The sequence below is a fragment of the Lampris incognitus genome, chromosome 9 (genome assembly GCF_029633865.1).
Source record: "Lampris incognitus isolate fLamInc1 chromosome 9, fLamInc1.hap2, whole genome shotgun sequence".
Taxonomy (NCBI): Eukaryota; Metazoa; Chordata; class Actinopteri; order Lampriformes; family Lampridae; genus Lampris; species Lampris incognitus.
Genome location: NC_079219.1, coordinates 54,097,895 through 54,113,201, shown reverse-complemented (window position 1 = coordinate 54,113,201; position 15,307 = coordinate 54,097,895). Strand labels below are relative to the sequence as shown.

At 47.4% G+C, this 15,307-nt stretch overlaps 1 protein-coding gene across 2 annotated transcripts; it reads right to left on the bottom strand.

Moving 5' to 3' along the window:
- Positions 1–1,079: 1,079 nt before the first annotated feature.
- Positions 1,080–12,805, bottom strand: LOC130118252 (protein FAM8A1-like). 2 transcript variants are annotated; one of them, XM_056286656.1, is made up of 5 exons: positions 12,327–12,805; positions 12,036–12,156; positions 11,791–11,914; positions 9,580–9,719; positions 1,080–1,162 (listed from the first exon to the last, which is right to left on the bottom strand). In XM_056286656.1, exons 1-5 carry the CDS (start codon positions 12,739–12,741, stop codon positions 1,159–1,161), a joined length of 804 nt encoding a protein of 267 aa, XP_056142631.1. In that variant the 5' UTR covers positions 12,742–12,805; the 3' UTR covers positions 1,080–1,158. The 2 variants fall into 2 exon arrangements, with proteins under 2 accessions (XP_056142631.1, XP_056142629.1); XM_056286654.1 differs by lacking the exon at positions 1,080–1,162 and adding an exon at positions 6,809–8,677.
- Positions 12,806–15,307: the final 2,502 nt, after the last annotated feature.

Sequence of the window (15,307 nt, the reverse complement as noted above, 5' to 3'; positions counted from 1 at the left end):
ACAGGAGCACCACAGGGATGTTGTCTTGGTCCCTTCCTCTACAGTCTGTGCACACATGACTGGGTTGCCAAACGCCATGACAGCAGTGACATTCACAGATGACACCACTCTGGTAAGTGACAACAATGAAGATGCTTATAGGAAGGAGGTGAGGGACCTATCCATATGGTGGCAAGATAACCTCTCCCTAAATGTTGAGAAAACAAGAGATAACTGTTGATTTTAGGAAGTCCAAAACGGTTCAGACACCAGTTACATCATCATCGTCCCTGCTGAAATTGTGAAGAACTTCAGATTTGTAGGCATTCAGACCTCAGACTCCCTCTCCTGGTCTCTAAACACCAGCTGTGTCATTAAGAAGGCACAACAGAGACTATATACTTTATGGGATGTCTTAAAATTTTCAGAATTTCCACATAAACCCTGGTCAGTTTCTATCAGACTACCACAGAAAGCATCCTTACTGGAAGCACACTAGTGTGGTTTGGCAACCTGACTGAACAGGACCATAAACAGCTGAGAAGGATAGTAAAAACGGCTTCAGACATCGTAGGAACAGCCCTGCCACAGTGTCAGGACATTTACACCACCCGCTGCAGAAGGAAGGCCCCAAGTATCCTGAAGGACACCATCCACCCAGCACATGGTCTATTCTCCTCCTTCCCTCAGGACAACACTTACAGAGCATCAGAGCTCCGACCAGCTGCCTCAAAGACAGGTTTTACTCCCAGTTAGTCAGAGTAGTCAACAGTAGGCTCCTTACACATCTTCAGTGATGTATTATTTTGTGGAATTTTTAATTTCTTATTTATTTATTTCTTATTTATTCTTTTACCGGCGGCGTGGTGGCACAGTGGTTACCGCTGTCGCCTCAGCAAGACGATCCTGGGGTCGAACACCGGGGTTGTCCAGCCTTGCGGGTCATCCCAGCTCGTCCTCTGTCTGGAGTTTGCACGTTCTCCCCGTGCCTGTGTGGGTTTCCTCCGAGTGCTCCGGTTTCCCCCACCATCAAAAACACACGCATGATAGGCAAGGCAAGGCCCGTTTATTTGTATAGCCCCTTATCATCACCAGACTCCTGTCTGTGCCCCTGACCAAGGCATGGCAAGACGAACTGGAGGTGGTCCCCAGGTGCTGCATGGCAGCTGCCCACTGCTCCTAGCTAGGATGGGTTAAATGCAGAGCATTATGTCCCCACGGGGATCAATAAAGTATCTCAAAATAAAAAAATGTCAAAAATGATTTTTGTTATTATTTCCTTATATATAGTTTGAAGGGCTGAGAGAGCCAGGCCATATGCATTCCATTGCATTTGAAGGTTCATGGGCCTGGCGGCCTGCCCTGGGTGTCCTCCCGCCTGCTGCCCAATGACTGCTGGGATAGGCTCCAGCATCCCCGTGACCCTGAGAGCAGGGTAAGCGGTTTGGACGATGCATGGGTGGATGGATGACAATAACGTGAACTGGAACTTAATCAATGCATGTAAAAGTTTTTTTTTCCAGTGAATCTCTTAGTTACCACGTGATTGTATTGAAGTGCTTTTGTACTTATAGGTGGAGTATTTACTGAGGTGAATGCTATTTAGTCTATCCTCCTCTACGAGATCCATATCGACGACAAGAAAACCATCAGTGAGGCTGTGCACACAAATGATTCACAGGCAGTAGGACCGCCCCATCACAGAGAGCTCCCCTGATTGGTCGAGGGGCTACTGGGAGCGGTAAAGCCTCAACCAATCAGGGGAGCTCAGATGAGAGCTTGAGACCCTGAACAGAGACGCAAGGTTAAACACAAGACGCTTGAGTTTCTCTCAGGCCATCCAGATAACTCACAGCTGTTAAGAGGGTTATGAAAATTTTCACAAGAAACACTGAAAGAAAGTTGCCTACCTCGGCTTTAATTACCCTAAAAAAAGAAGAAGAACATTATCCAAGAAAGACGGCAAGAGTAGATCTGAATTCCAGTGAGTGATGGGGGGGGAGAGGAAGCATCCATTTCGATCGACCAACAGGAGCACCGTGCAGCCCGAGGCAGAAATCTATTCAAGATACTCAGAAAGGTCATAAAGAATGGCTCTAATATTAATGGAGCCACGGAGCCTCCCTCGGTCCCCTGCTGCAAAAAGCACGCCATCTGTCTCCCTTTAGGAATATAGATTTCAAGAACTTGTCCTCCCCTCCGCTGCATATGTGACAGAGAATTTATAGCAGGACGTAAGTGCTCCGGCGCAGGCCCTGTACTATAACTGGAAAGTGTATTTATGAAAGCCACTTTATTTTGCCATTGTATTCTTACAACGAATGCGTCCTCTGCATTTAACCCATGCCGCTGTATAGGGGGCAGCTGCAGCGCCCGGGGACCAACTCCAGTTCTCCTTTCCATTGCCTTGCTCAGCGGCGCAGACAGGAGTAGTAACCCTAACATGCATGTGTTTCTGACGCATGTCTTTATGCATAATTTATTGCCACAATAAATCAAAGGGGTACAGGGCTGACAGGATATCCACATCTAGCTGAACTGGCTGATAAATAAAAACAAGCCTGTATGGGCAGTTTGGCAGCACGGCGGCCCAGTGGTCAGCGCTGTTGCCTCACAGCAAGAAGGTCCTGGGGTTCGAACCCCAAGCCCTCGCAGGTCCTGGGGTTCGAACCCCAGGACCTGGCAGGTCCTTTCTGCGTGGAGTTTGCATGTTCTCCCCCGTGTCTGCGTGGGGTTTCCCCCCCACCATCAAAAAGGCATGCATGTTAGGGTTAATACCCCTGCCTGGGCCGCTGACCAAGGCAGTGGCGAGAAAACTGGAGTCGGTCCCCAGGCGCTGCACGGCGGCTGCCCACTGCTTCCAGTGTGTGTGTGTGTGTGTGTGTGTGTGTGTGTGTGTGTGTGTGTGTGTGTGTGTCGGGATGGGTGAAATGCAGAGGATGAGTCTCCCCACAGGGATTAATAAAGTACATCTTGTCTTATCTGCAGCTGCAGCCAGCCAGTTCAGGGTGAAGATCTGTTAACACCCTGTGTGTGTGTGTGTGTGTGTGTGTGTGTGTGTGTGTGTGTGTGTGTGTGTGTGTGTGTGTGTGTGTGTGTGTGTGTGTGTGTGTGTGTGTGCTTAGGAGACAGAGGCGGAGGACGAGAGTCCGTGTGTGTACACGCCGGTTGTTAATTCTAATAGTCTCACTGAGGTATAGTGAAAGCTGGAAGTATGTTTGAGAGAGAGAGGGAGTGTGTGAGGGGGTGGGTTGGGGTGGGTGGGGTGTACAGGCTTCCCTGCATGTAACCCCCCCCCCCCCCAGTCCGCCTTTGCATCTCTGGTAAAGGCACAAGGGGTCCTTTCTCACCCAGTCAACAGCCCTATGCTTTATCAACAGCCGTCTTCACTCAGGCAGGACCCAGCCGGCCTGTAATTACCGGGTGCACTTGAGAGGAATACCAACAGGGGGGCACTGAATACAGGGAACCACAAAAAACACCCCGCGCCACTTCAACCCCCCGTTTGGGTTTTTTTTAGTTTTTTTTTTTACTGTGCGTTCAAGACACCTGGAGCCTGCGCCCTTTTGCAGCAAGCGCCAGCTTCGAATGTCTTGAATGAATAATGACCTCCAGTATTTTTTTGACCCCGAGCTGATCCCAAGTCATCGACCCTGTCGCCTCAGCTCTCCGCCGCCACACACGGCCCTGCTCAGAAACAGACACACGGCCACAGAGGAAAAGCGCGAGCCCGCCGTAGGGGCGCGAGCCGGGGAGGAGGAAACCGACTCCATATGAATCTGGATTTGTGCTCTGGGTTACTCCCGTCGATGTTCTCTAGTTCTTTCATATTTCGCTCCACGTACATTTCCTGTTCACTCTCTTTCTTTTTCTTCTGTGTGGAGTATAAAAAGCCACTTTGCTGGACAGTGTATTCTTACAAGGAGTGTATTCTCTGCATATACTAACCCATCCTATTGTATGGGAGCAGTGGGCAGCTGCAGCGCCCGGGGACCAACTCCAGTTCTTCCTTCCATTGCCTTGCTCAGGGGCACAGGCAGGAGTATTAACCCTGACATGCATATCTTTTTGATGGTGGGAGGAAACCGGAGCACCCGGAGGAAACCCACACAGACACGGGGAGAACATGCAAACTCCACACAGAAAGGACCCGGGACGGCGTGGGGTTCGAACCCGGGACCTTCTCGCTGCGAGGCATCAGTGCTAACCACTGGGCCGCCCGAATATGATGTGATTTGATGTGCAGTCATTTCTACAAAACACAGAGGCATGCAAATGGTTGGAAGACGCCACTACAGGTTGTGGACATCGTGATGTTTATCTAATGATTTATAGATTGACCTGTCCCTCTGACGGCCTGGTGGCCTGTCCAGGGTGTCTCCCCTCCTGCCGCCCAATGACTGCTGGGATAGGCTGCAGCATCCCCGCGACCCTGAGAGCAGGATAAGCAGTTTGGGTGGATGGATGGACGGATGGATATTGACCCGTAGGACAGATGTCTGTCAGCTCAAAGCCGTGCCCCTCGCAGGTGCTCGCCTCCCCTGATTTCACAATTACATTTTTGACTTCACGACCCCAGACCGGGTTGATTGACTATAACCCAGTAAAAGCTGCTTTTCAGCGTTTGTTTCAAACACACCTTTCAGCGTTACGACTGCGAGCTCCTCCCTGAGAAGGAGACGACTCCGGGGGAATCAGTTAGCGGCATGCTGTCTCTGCTGAAGTGTGCAGTAGTGTTACCTCAGTACAGTGGTGGGGAAAGTATTCCAGCTTTCACTGAAGTAAAAGCAACAATCCAGCAGCGTGAGGGTAAAAGCACTGCATTCAAAATATCACTCATCTAAAAGTAACGATGGTAAAAACGTACTCAAGTATCCAAAGTAAAAGTACTCATCCTGAAAGAGTCCCTCTCGGTGTTGAATTCGAGGCGAAGGCGGACATGGTTGAGGTGGCTAACACCGGCTGGATTAACGTCCCTCATTCGTTCACCCGCGCGGACCGGTGCGCTGCTGTCCCGTGCCGAGACCGGGCCACGCCCACGTGTCAATTTGCATATAGAGTAGGGAAGCGAGATGCGATCACAAGTGGTCACCGGAGAGGCACGCGGAGGCGCTTGTCAATGCCGGGTGTGAACAGGTACCGTCACGCGCTCCCTCCAGCTGTGCGTTTCTACCTTCCTGAGGGGCGGGAGCACAGCGATACAAAAACACAACATATAGATATACACACACAATATAAACACCCCACAAACCCAAATGGAGATACACGGATGCGTAGTGAAGTCTCACTTACTACTCCCTACCTCTCTGCTTCTTCGTGAAGCCTCTGTGACTGCTATACATTATATTATGCCAGGGCCTGCAGCAGTGGCATGTTGCATGGGTGTGTGTGTGTGTGGGAGGGCTCCATTATCTGGGAATACCATCTGTGGCTGTCAGCTGAGCCCGCCACTTAGCGGGCCTAACACAATCACAGCGATTACGCCAACAACTGGGGGGCCTCAGCCGTCCCTCCCAAATACCGTAATACGTTTACTGAACGCCTGCATCAGAGTGACTCTAGCTGGTAACAAGCCGAGATGAGCCGCTCCCTATTTCAGCAGGTCTGTGTGTTCATGAGGGGGCAGTAAGACGTGTGATGCTAAACCATAACCAAAGGGAAGGTCACCAATAATACTTCCGGCAATACTGAGCGGGTTTGATTTCTTTTTTATTTCTTTGATGGGACGAGGACGTCCTAGTCTGGGTCAGTTTAGCGTGTAAATCTGTCTTGCGCGGTTTGCATAGTTGCAGGTGCGGTGGCTTCAGTTTGGCTTTTCCCCCTTTGGAAACTTCCTCATAACAACACATACGTTTAAAAAGCCTTCGTATGGGCTGGAGTTGATTTTAGCCGACGCTTTGAATCACAGATCGTTTATCACACTGAAATAAACCAAGCAATATGTGAGTAAAACAGGTGTGATTTAAAGCATTAACAGAGGCCTTTCTATACCTCTAGTTTGTTTCCTTGTCATTATAATGCGACGCTGAACATAATCTCCATCAAACCCTGTGTGGGGTAAATACACAAATCACACTGTACCAAACACAAGTACTTTGAATCCTTTGTGTCACGGGGCTGAATAGTAATTATCTGTTAAACTTGATTATAAGGTGAATATTAAATGTCCCGCGGAGCAGCATAACCGCAGCGAAGACGGTACCACATTCAATAGAAAAGCCCCAGTTTTCCTCAGTAATCACCGCTCATCACGGTCCAACTACATCTGTTTTACTCGTATATCACGTGGTTATTTGTGTGTAATGAACGGCCTGTGATTTAATGTTGCCATTTTTAAACGCGGTCCAGTGGCTGCAGGAGTGTCAAGCATGCACTGGGGGGAGCTAGACTCTCACAGACACAGAAAAGAAAGGCAGAGAGCCACTTTATTTTGTCATTGTTAGTTACAATGAAGTGTGTTCTCTGCATTTAAACCCGTCCTACTGTATGGGAGCAGTGGGCAGCTGCAGCGCCTGGGGACCAACTCCAGTTCTTCTTTCCATTGCCTTGCTCAGGGGCACAGGCAGGAGTATTAACCCTAACATGCATGTCTTTTTGATGGTGGGAGGAAACCGGAGCACCCGGAGGAAACAACATGCAAACTCCACACAGAAGGGGCCTGGGACGGCCCGGGGTTCGAACCCAGGACCTTCTTGCTGTGAGGCGACACTGCTGACCGCTGGGCCACCGTGCCGCCTCGAGTGAGGTGTATAAACAATATTATTACCGATATCCATCCATCCATCCATTATCCAAACTGCTTATCCTGCTCTCAGGGTGGCGGGGATGCTGGAGCCTATCCCAGCAGTCACTGGGCGGCAGGCGGGGAGACACCCTGGACAGGCCGCCAGTCAGAAGACGCTCTGAATCAGTACCAAATACGGATTAAATGTGCAAAGGCAATTTAATTTCTCATGATTTATTTGACGGGAATGACCACTGTGATATATTTTCCTCAAAGAGTCTTTAAGCAGAACTCAAACATTCAGTCTAAATCATTATTCTGATATAATTACCCCGTGTGCTTTCGCGGGCGTTTTCCTCCCTGGTTTTGCATGTGACATCACGGTTTAGGGGGAGAAAGTCCCCCGTCGAAGGGACGTTGCACCAACAAAGACATAAACATTGATAAAGAAAACATTTCAAATCAGAGTTTCAAAGTGACTCTCTCAAAGTGGAAACACGCAAGTTTTTAATTAGGCATTTTAAAGTAATGTGTTTCGTGCAGCAACACTGTACTGCCATCTGAGGAATAAAATAACTTTTCCAGCCCAGCAGAACGCCTCGTGCTGTATTACAGCACTTTTTCATTCAAATAAAACTGATTCATCAAGCTATTATGACGGCATAAATACTAAACAAGTACCAAAGGTGTCTCAATAAATAATCAATGAGCGGTATTGTGATTCTGCTTCATCAGATCCCCCCCCCCCCACCATAATGACTAAGCTGGAATAACAAACAGTGGTTAATTAAAAAATAATCTCTGTCTCCCTCGAAATAGGGAGCCCTTCTCTTCCTCGCACGTTAATCTTAAAATACTGCACTGCTCCTGCAAGTAGTTTTTACTTGGACAGAGTAAAGTGTGAGAAATAAAGCCATAATAACGTACGGCAAATCAATTGGTACAACGACTCATCATCATCATCATCATCATCATCAGGGTTGACAACAGAAGCCATCTAGTGGCTGGTGAGCTACAGCAATATTCAGAAGCATCAGAAAGTACAGCCGCATACACAGTACCTTAAATTCAGTTGCATGCAAATCCCTCAAAGAAGAACTTTCCGGTATTTCATTTTATCATTTTATCTCGTTAAATAATGAGAAGTGAATATAAAACTCCCCACATTTACGCCTCGTTCACGCATGTGATGCCGCAGCAGGCGGAGGAGCTGCTATGTCACGATATAAAGGTGGATGCAAGTCAGTGTCCGGTATACAAGTCAGCCTATCACTCTTCCACAGCAGCAGACGTCCTCGACCTCGCCATCATGTCCTCGAACATATGGCCAGACCTAAAGTGTTATGTCATTACCTCTCCTGAACGTGTGGATGAAAATAAAATACTTAAAAGAGTGCCACAAAATTCACCCTTAATCTGGAGAAAAAAATTTTTTGAGAAAAAAGCCAATTCTTTTTAGCTGATTTTGTGGAAGAAGAAAAAAAAAAAACAGCCAGCAAATCCAAAAAGTCTTCCTGTATAAACTTCATAACGCAGCACAGGAATAAAATCCAAAAGCACTGTGAGAGCAACAACGTGTGTGTGTGTGTGTGTGTTTTTTGAAGACAAAAGTCCAAGCTTTCAGAAGAGGAGCCTGATGGTGTATTTCACTCCTCCGCCATCCCGCCGACGTTCCGGCTGAGAGGGTTTTCTTGTGCTGTGAGACTCTACAAAAGACCGCACCCGAAATCCTTGTAAGGCCGTGAGCGACACGTCCTGAATTTAACCAAGAGGAGGGCGGCGCCCACCTGGCCCGACCTTGTGCGAGTGCATTAGGACTCTCCAAACCGTCACCTGGCCCTAGCACGCTTGACAACAATAGTACCGGCCACCATGTCGTAAACGGTCCGGTTGTGCTGGAAGAACAGCAGCGTGATGAACGCCGGGAAGAAAAAGGCGATGGAGAAGTTCTTGTTCAAGGCTCGTATGGTTGACCTGAAGAGAGACACGAGCGGCGGCCATGTTACAGACAGCCGAGACAGGTGGGCAAGTCATGGTAGAAGTGAAATGCGGGTCAGACACTGGCCCTTACTCACTGTGTTTGGTGAAACTACCTCAGTATGCTACAGCTTATTCTACCGTGTGTAAATTTATCCTCAGGTACTCTGTTAACACTAGAATGACCCAAGGCCGCCATTTTGACGGTTTTGGATTTTCAAAGTCTAATACCTTTGTGGGAAAAAAAAGATACAGACCTGCCGCTTGGTGATATTGTCTCTGTTCCACGTGTGTCATTAAGTACTTTGGTACTATGGTACTGTGGTCTGTTAGAGGTACTGTTCTCTGTTTACTATGTTTCTCAGTATGTGCAGTGGTACTATGTTAGTCTGTTAGAGGTACTGTTCTCTGTCTACTATGTTTATCAGTATGTACAGTGGTACTATGTTAGTCTGTTAGAGGTACTGTTCTCTGTCTGCTTTATCAGTATGTACCTTGGTACTATGCTAGTCTGTTAGAGGTACTGTTCTCTGTCTACTGTGTTTATCAGTATGTACTGTAGTACTATATTAGTCTGTTAGCAGTACTGTTCTCCGTCTACTTTATCAGTATGTACTGTAGTACTATGTTAGTCTGTTAGAGGTACTGTTCTATGTCTGCTGTGTTTATCAGTATGTACTAAGGTACTATGTTAGTCTGTTAGAGGTACTGTTCTCTGTCTATTATGTTTATCAGTATGTACTGTAGTACTATGTTATTCTGTTAGAGGTACTGTTCTCTGTCTACTATGTTTATCAGTATGTACTGTGGTACTATGTTATTCTGTTAGAGGTCAACAGACCACAATTATTCCCTCTTAAAACACTGAGAGACGATGCCTTTTAAAATCCAGTACTCACGCAGAGAGAGAGACGTCCGTGGCCGGCACCACAAGCACCCTGTTGGGTTGAACCAGGACTGACGAGTCACATGTCACGACCCTGAGACCAACGAGAAATTTCCCTGGGGTGGCACCACCCGCACCCCATATGCACACTATCTGTAAAGAGGAAGACACAGGAAAGAAATAAAACAAAGAGTTGTTAGTAAATCAGGGACATTGGATGGCCAATATTCCAATATTTAGTTAAGATAGTACTCTGAATCACTGTGTACATAGTTGTTTTTAATTACCCAAATAAGGTCTTGGTTGGAGAAAGATATTTTAATTAAAATGCAAAGTACTGGGGTCCGCGGTGGTGAAGTGGTCTAAGCATCGGCTTTGTGATGATGCCGTTGCCCACTGGGGACCGGGGTTTGCGCCCCGGTCTCGTCAGATCCGACTATGGCCGGACTCGATGAAGCAGCAATAATTGGCAATGCTGTATTCGGGAGGGGGGCTGAGTCGGCTTGTGTTCGTCACGTGAATGTGTGTCGGAAAAAGCGGTGATTCGGCCTGGAATCGCCTTGTCACGAAAGTGGTGAGGCGTCTCCTTCGAGACTGCCGGCCGGAGAGATGCAGTCGGCGAACGCATACAGTACGAGGGTGGGTGTTTGAACTAAAATAGGGATTGACTGGCCACTAAATTGGGAGAAAAAGGGAAAAATCAGAAATACATTTTTTTTAAAAATGCAAAGTACTGCAATGAGATTCAGGTTATGTAAAGGCTGTTTAGACATGTAAATACCTTCAACATACTTGTGTTCTCAATCCGAATTATTATGACACTTTGCAACACTTACCGCAATCTGACATGAACAGACAACACTCATCCGGTGTTGGCATAGTTACGGTTTACATACAATAACGAGCATAAAAAAGGAAGTCTCTGCAGTTTTGGGGCAAGCCTGAAACTGTCCCAGTGCTGAACATTTTGACTGATATTGATATGGCCGCAACAGACATCCTGGTGGCAGTAATAAAAACATGAGGCTAACTCGCATGTTGCGGCATGTTAACGGTATGAAAGGGGCATTTAAAATTATCATTATTTTGGACTATTCTGTATACTGGAATATGAAAGGGAAAATGTTTTACACAATTCATACAAAGAGCTTAAAGGGAAAATTCAATAATTTTCAACGTTATCGTTTTTTATCCGGCCTCCATGTGACATATCGTGATGTCTACTCTAAAGACGCCGGTCAAAACCACATCCTCATTCTCTCGGCTAAGCAACGTCTCCCATGGTGGAACTGACATCCCACGTCACTAGCACTGAGGATTTTATGGATGATGATACTGAGGCTTACGCACAATGCATTCTGGTAGGTATAGGCTCTGTGGGAAAGACTCTGAGCAGGACAACACCGATTTCTCCATCAGTATAGTGCAAAGTGAGGATTATCTTGCTTCAATCGACTAAATTACTCCGATTGCACATAAACAAAACCATCGGTGAAATTTCCCTTCCCTCTGACTATTGCCTTAGGAGTAAGGAATAGGAAAGAAAGAAAAGAATAAGGACCTTCACTGGATTATTTTTTTCATTTGTAGACATATTCATTGAGAATAATTTCAAGAAGAATTGTCCAAAAAGTCTATCCAAAAAGCCGATAGTCCAACCACAGCTTTGGAGACCGGTCCAAAGTGGCTGTGTAGCTGAGATGCAATGCAGCAGAACTGGAAGCAACAATGGCAACAGAGAAAAGTCATAAATGTCGGGAGCTGTGCCTGTGTTGTACGACTCACTCTAAGATATGGCTAACTTGACAAAAGTGAATCTACCATTCACCGCCATTGTGGATTATGACTTTGCTGTGCTGCGTCTCAACTATGTATCAGATCAGACAGCAAAACTGTCTGCTTTTCAGAAGAGCCCGCCTCGATCAGATCACTCTCAATGAAAAGAGGGCCAGACCTGATCATGTGATCTGAATGTGAGCCGAAGAAGAGCTTAAACGCTTGACATGTCACTTGGTGGTATACCATTACATGTTCATGGGAGCATTATCTAGTGTGCAGACTTTATTTTTGTTTTTTTTTTTCAATGTGATCGACTCACAAGATCAGTCTGGATCACAAGGCTAGAGACATGATGCAAATGAGGGTCAAAGTTCACACCATATCTCGGCGTGTGCGTGTATGACGTGTCGAAACCTTGAAAACATGCTTGTGCATCGGATCTCACCTCATAAAAACACACCAACATCCGGTAGACGAGGGCCACAAGCATCATTTTCTGTAGTTCCTCCATCGATGTGTCCTCATCTATTTCCTCCACTATGAAATGCAAGGCAAACTTGGAAATATCCCTGAGAAGTAAAGGTCACATACGTTAACAACACACTCTGTTAGTGACAACAGTCTTGCAAATTAACAACCTGTTCTCCAGACAGGTCTGCAGACTTGCTCTTTAAGGTAAAACACACTCACTTCATCCCACTCAGGTGCATAATACTGATGATGATGGTTGCCTTGATGAAAAGCAATATAAAGAAATCCACCATTTCAGCTAGGAGTCTCTGGGGAGGCGAAGGAATACTGAACTCCTGACCTGCGGAGGAGAGGGAAAGGAAGCAAAAAAAAAAAAAAACCTCAGGATACATGGAACAGTTTGGACGCGTCGACAACTTCCGTAACCCTAAATGAGAAGGCGGCGGAGCAGCGACGGTCTCATCTACGTTACGCATGCTGTCGAGCGGCCCGCCGCAAAGCTGACGTCACCTGGTCTCTGCGCGTTTCCGTTCTCTCGGGGCCGCTGCCGCTGCCCGTTGGCAGGTGTATTCGTGGGCGCGGTGCCACCCCCGGCCGCCTCCCTTACCTGGCCGCCGGGGGTGGGGATGGCCGGCGGATAAGGCGTTAACGGCAGACCGAACGGGTTGTTGAACCAGTTCTGGGCGTCGAAACTGCTCCAGTCAACCGGCGGCGTTGGGTTCCCGTCGGTCGGCTGCGGTGAGTAACACCCGCTGGACACAGCGGACAACGCCAGCCAGCTCTGCCAGCCGACATAACCCGTGTAGTACTGCCACATCCACGCCTGCAGCTTTTCGCAGTATTCCGCGGTGACCCGTTTCTCGCAGACGCCCCGAGTGCTTTCCGATGTACCTCGGACGCCCGGTGCTTGGACGCTATTATCCATGTGTGCCTGGGCTTCGCCACCCGAAAGCTTTTTCTCCTCGTCGCGTTCGCGGTTTGTGTTTTCATCGTCGGCCATGTTGGATTGCGTCATATCCGGCTTCCTCCCGGGTTGTTCCAACGGCGAGCGGAGGGTAGAGAGCAGATATATGGCGGCTATTTGGAAGGAATCGGAACCCGAATGAGAAACACGTAATTTTTTGTTGTTTGATAAGGAAGAAAACCTCTCAAAATCTCCCGAGAGGCGTTCATCAATTTTAAGAGCACTCGTCGATCCACCCCTCTCGTTTAAAACGGTGGTATCGGCCAACCTGTTTGTGGACATTTCAGCCATCTACCACAAGGGGGAAGTATTATGACGATAATAATAATAATAATAATAAACTACTACTACTACTACTACTGTATATTTTTCTATTTCTATATGTTCTACTCAGATTGTTGTTAATTTTAATTTATCGGTTTTTATAGCACTTTTATTCATTTTACTAAATCAGTTTTAAACTTGTCTGTACTTTTGTAAAAATTGTGTCCACTTTTATCAAATCTTATTTCATGCTTTTATAGTGCTTTTTTTCTTCTTCTTATCTTTTGCTTGTAAAGCACTTTGAATGACCTCTGCCTTGCCTTACTACTTTCGGCTGCTCCCGTTTGGGGTCGCCACAGCGGATCATCCGTTTCCATCTCTTGTCCTCTGCAACTTCTTCTGGCGTGACAGAAGAAGTTGCAGAGGAGGTGAGGGAGGTGAGGGAGGGAGGACACCTGCATGTTCTCCCTCACCACACACCTCCTCTTTGATCTTCCTCTTCTCCTCTTCCCTGGCAGCTCCATATTCAGCATCCTTCTCCCAATATACCCAGCATCTTTCCTCCACACATGTCCAAACCGTCTCAATCTTGCCTCTCTTGCTTTGTTCTCCAAACTGTCCAACCTGAGCTGTCCCTCTAATATACTCGTTCCTAATGCTGTCCTTCTTCATCACTCCGAACAACAACAAAAAAATTCTGCGTCTTAGCATCTTCAACTCTGCCACCTCCAGCTCCACCTCCTGTATTTTCATCAGTGCCACTGTCTCCAAACCATACAATATATCTGGTCTCACAACCATCCTGTAAACCTTCCCTTTAACTCTTGCTGGTACCCTTCTGTCGCAAATCACTCCTGACACTCTTCTCCACCCACTCCACCCTACCTGCACTCTCTTCTTCACCTTTCTTCCACACTCCCCATTACGTTGAACAGTTGACCCCAAGTATATGAACTCATCCACCTTCACCACCTCTCCTTGCCTCCTCACTATTTTGCTGTCCTCCCTCTTGTTCACACGTGTATTCTGTCTTGCTCCTACTGACTTTCATTCCTATTCTCTCCAGTGCATACCTCCACCTCTCCAGGCTCTCCTCAACCTGCACCCTACTCTCATTACAGATCACAATGTCACCCACAAACATCATAGTCCACGGAGACTCCTGCCTGATCTCGTCCGTTAACCTGTCTACCACCATTGCAAACAAGAAAGGGCTCAGAGCCGATCCTTGATGTAATCCCACCTCCGCCTTGAACCCATCTGTCATTCCAACCGCACACCTCACCACCGTCACACTTCCCTCATACATATCCTGCACCACTCCTACGTACTTCTCTGCCACTCCCGACCTAGAAAGCCACTTTATTTTGTCATCATACAGTTACAATGAAATTTGTTCTCTGCATTTAACCATCCTATTGTATAGGAGCAGCGGGTAGCTGCAGCACACGGGATCAACTCCAGTTCTTCTTTCCATTGCCTTGCTCAGGGGCACAGGCAGGAATGTTAACCCTAACATGCATGTCTTTTTGATGGTGAGAGAAAATTGGAGCACCCTGTGGAAATCCACGCAGACAGGGGGAGAACATGCAAACTCCACACGGAAAGGACCTGGGACGGCTTAGGGTTCAAACCCAGGACCTTCTTGCTGTGAGGTGACACTGCTAACCACTGGGCCACCGTGCCGCCACTCATCCAATACCGCACCTCGTCTCTCGGCACCCTGTCGTATGCTTTCCCTAAATCCACAAAGACACCATGTAACTCCTTCTGGCCTCCCCTATACTTCTCCATCAATATTCTCAAAGCAAACATCACATCTGTGGTGCACTTTCGTGGCATGAAACCATACTGCTGCTCTCTGATCATCACCTCTCCTCTTAACCTAGCTTCTATTACTCTCTCCCATATCTTCATGCTGTGGCTGATCACCTTTATACCTTTGTAGTTGTTACAGTTCTGCACATCACCCTTATTCTTGAAATTCGGTACCAGTATGCTTCTTCTCCACTCCTCAGGCATCCTCTCACTTTCCAAGGTTGTGTTAAACAATCTGGTTAAAAACTCCACTGCCATCTCTCCTAAACACCTCCATGCCTCCACAGGTATGTCATCAGGACCAACTGCCAGGACCATCCTCTTCATAGCTGCCTCACTTCCTCCTCGCTAATCCACTGCACTTCCTGATTCACTATCCCCACATCATCCAACCTTCTCTCTCTCTCTTATTTTCTCCTTGTCAGCCCCTCAAAGTGCTCCTTCC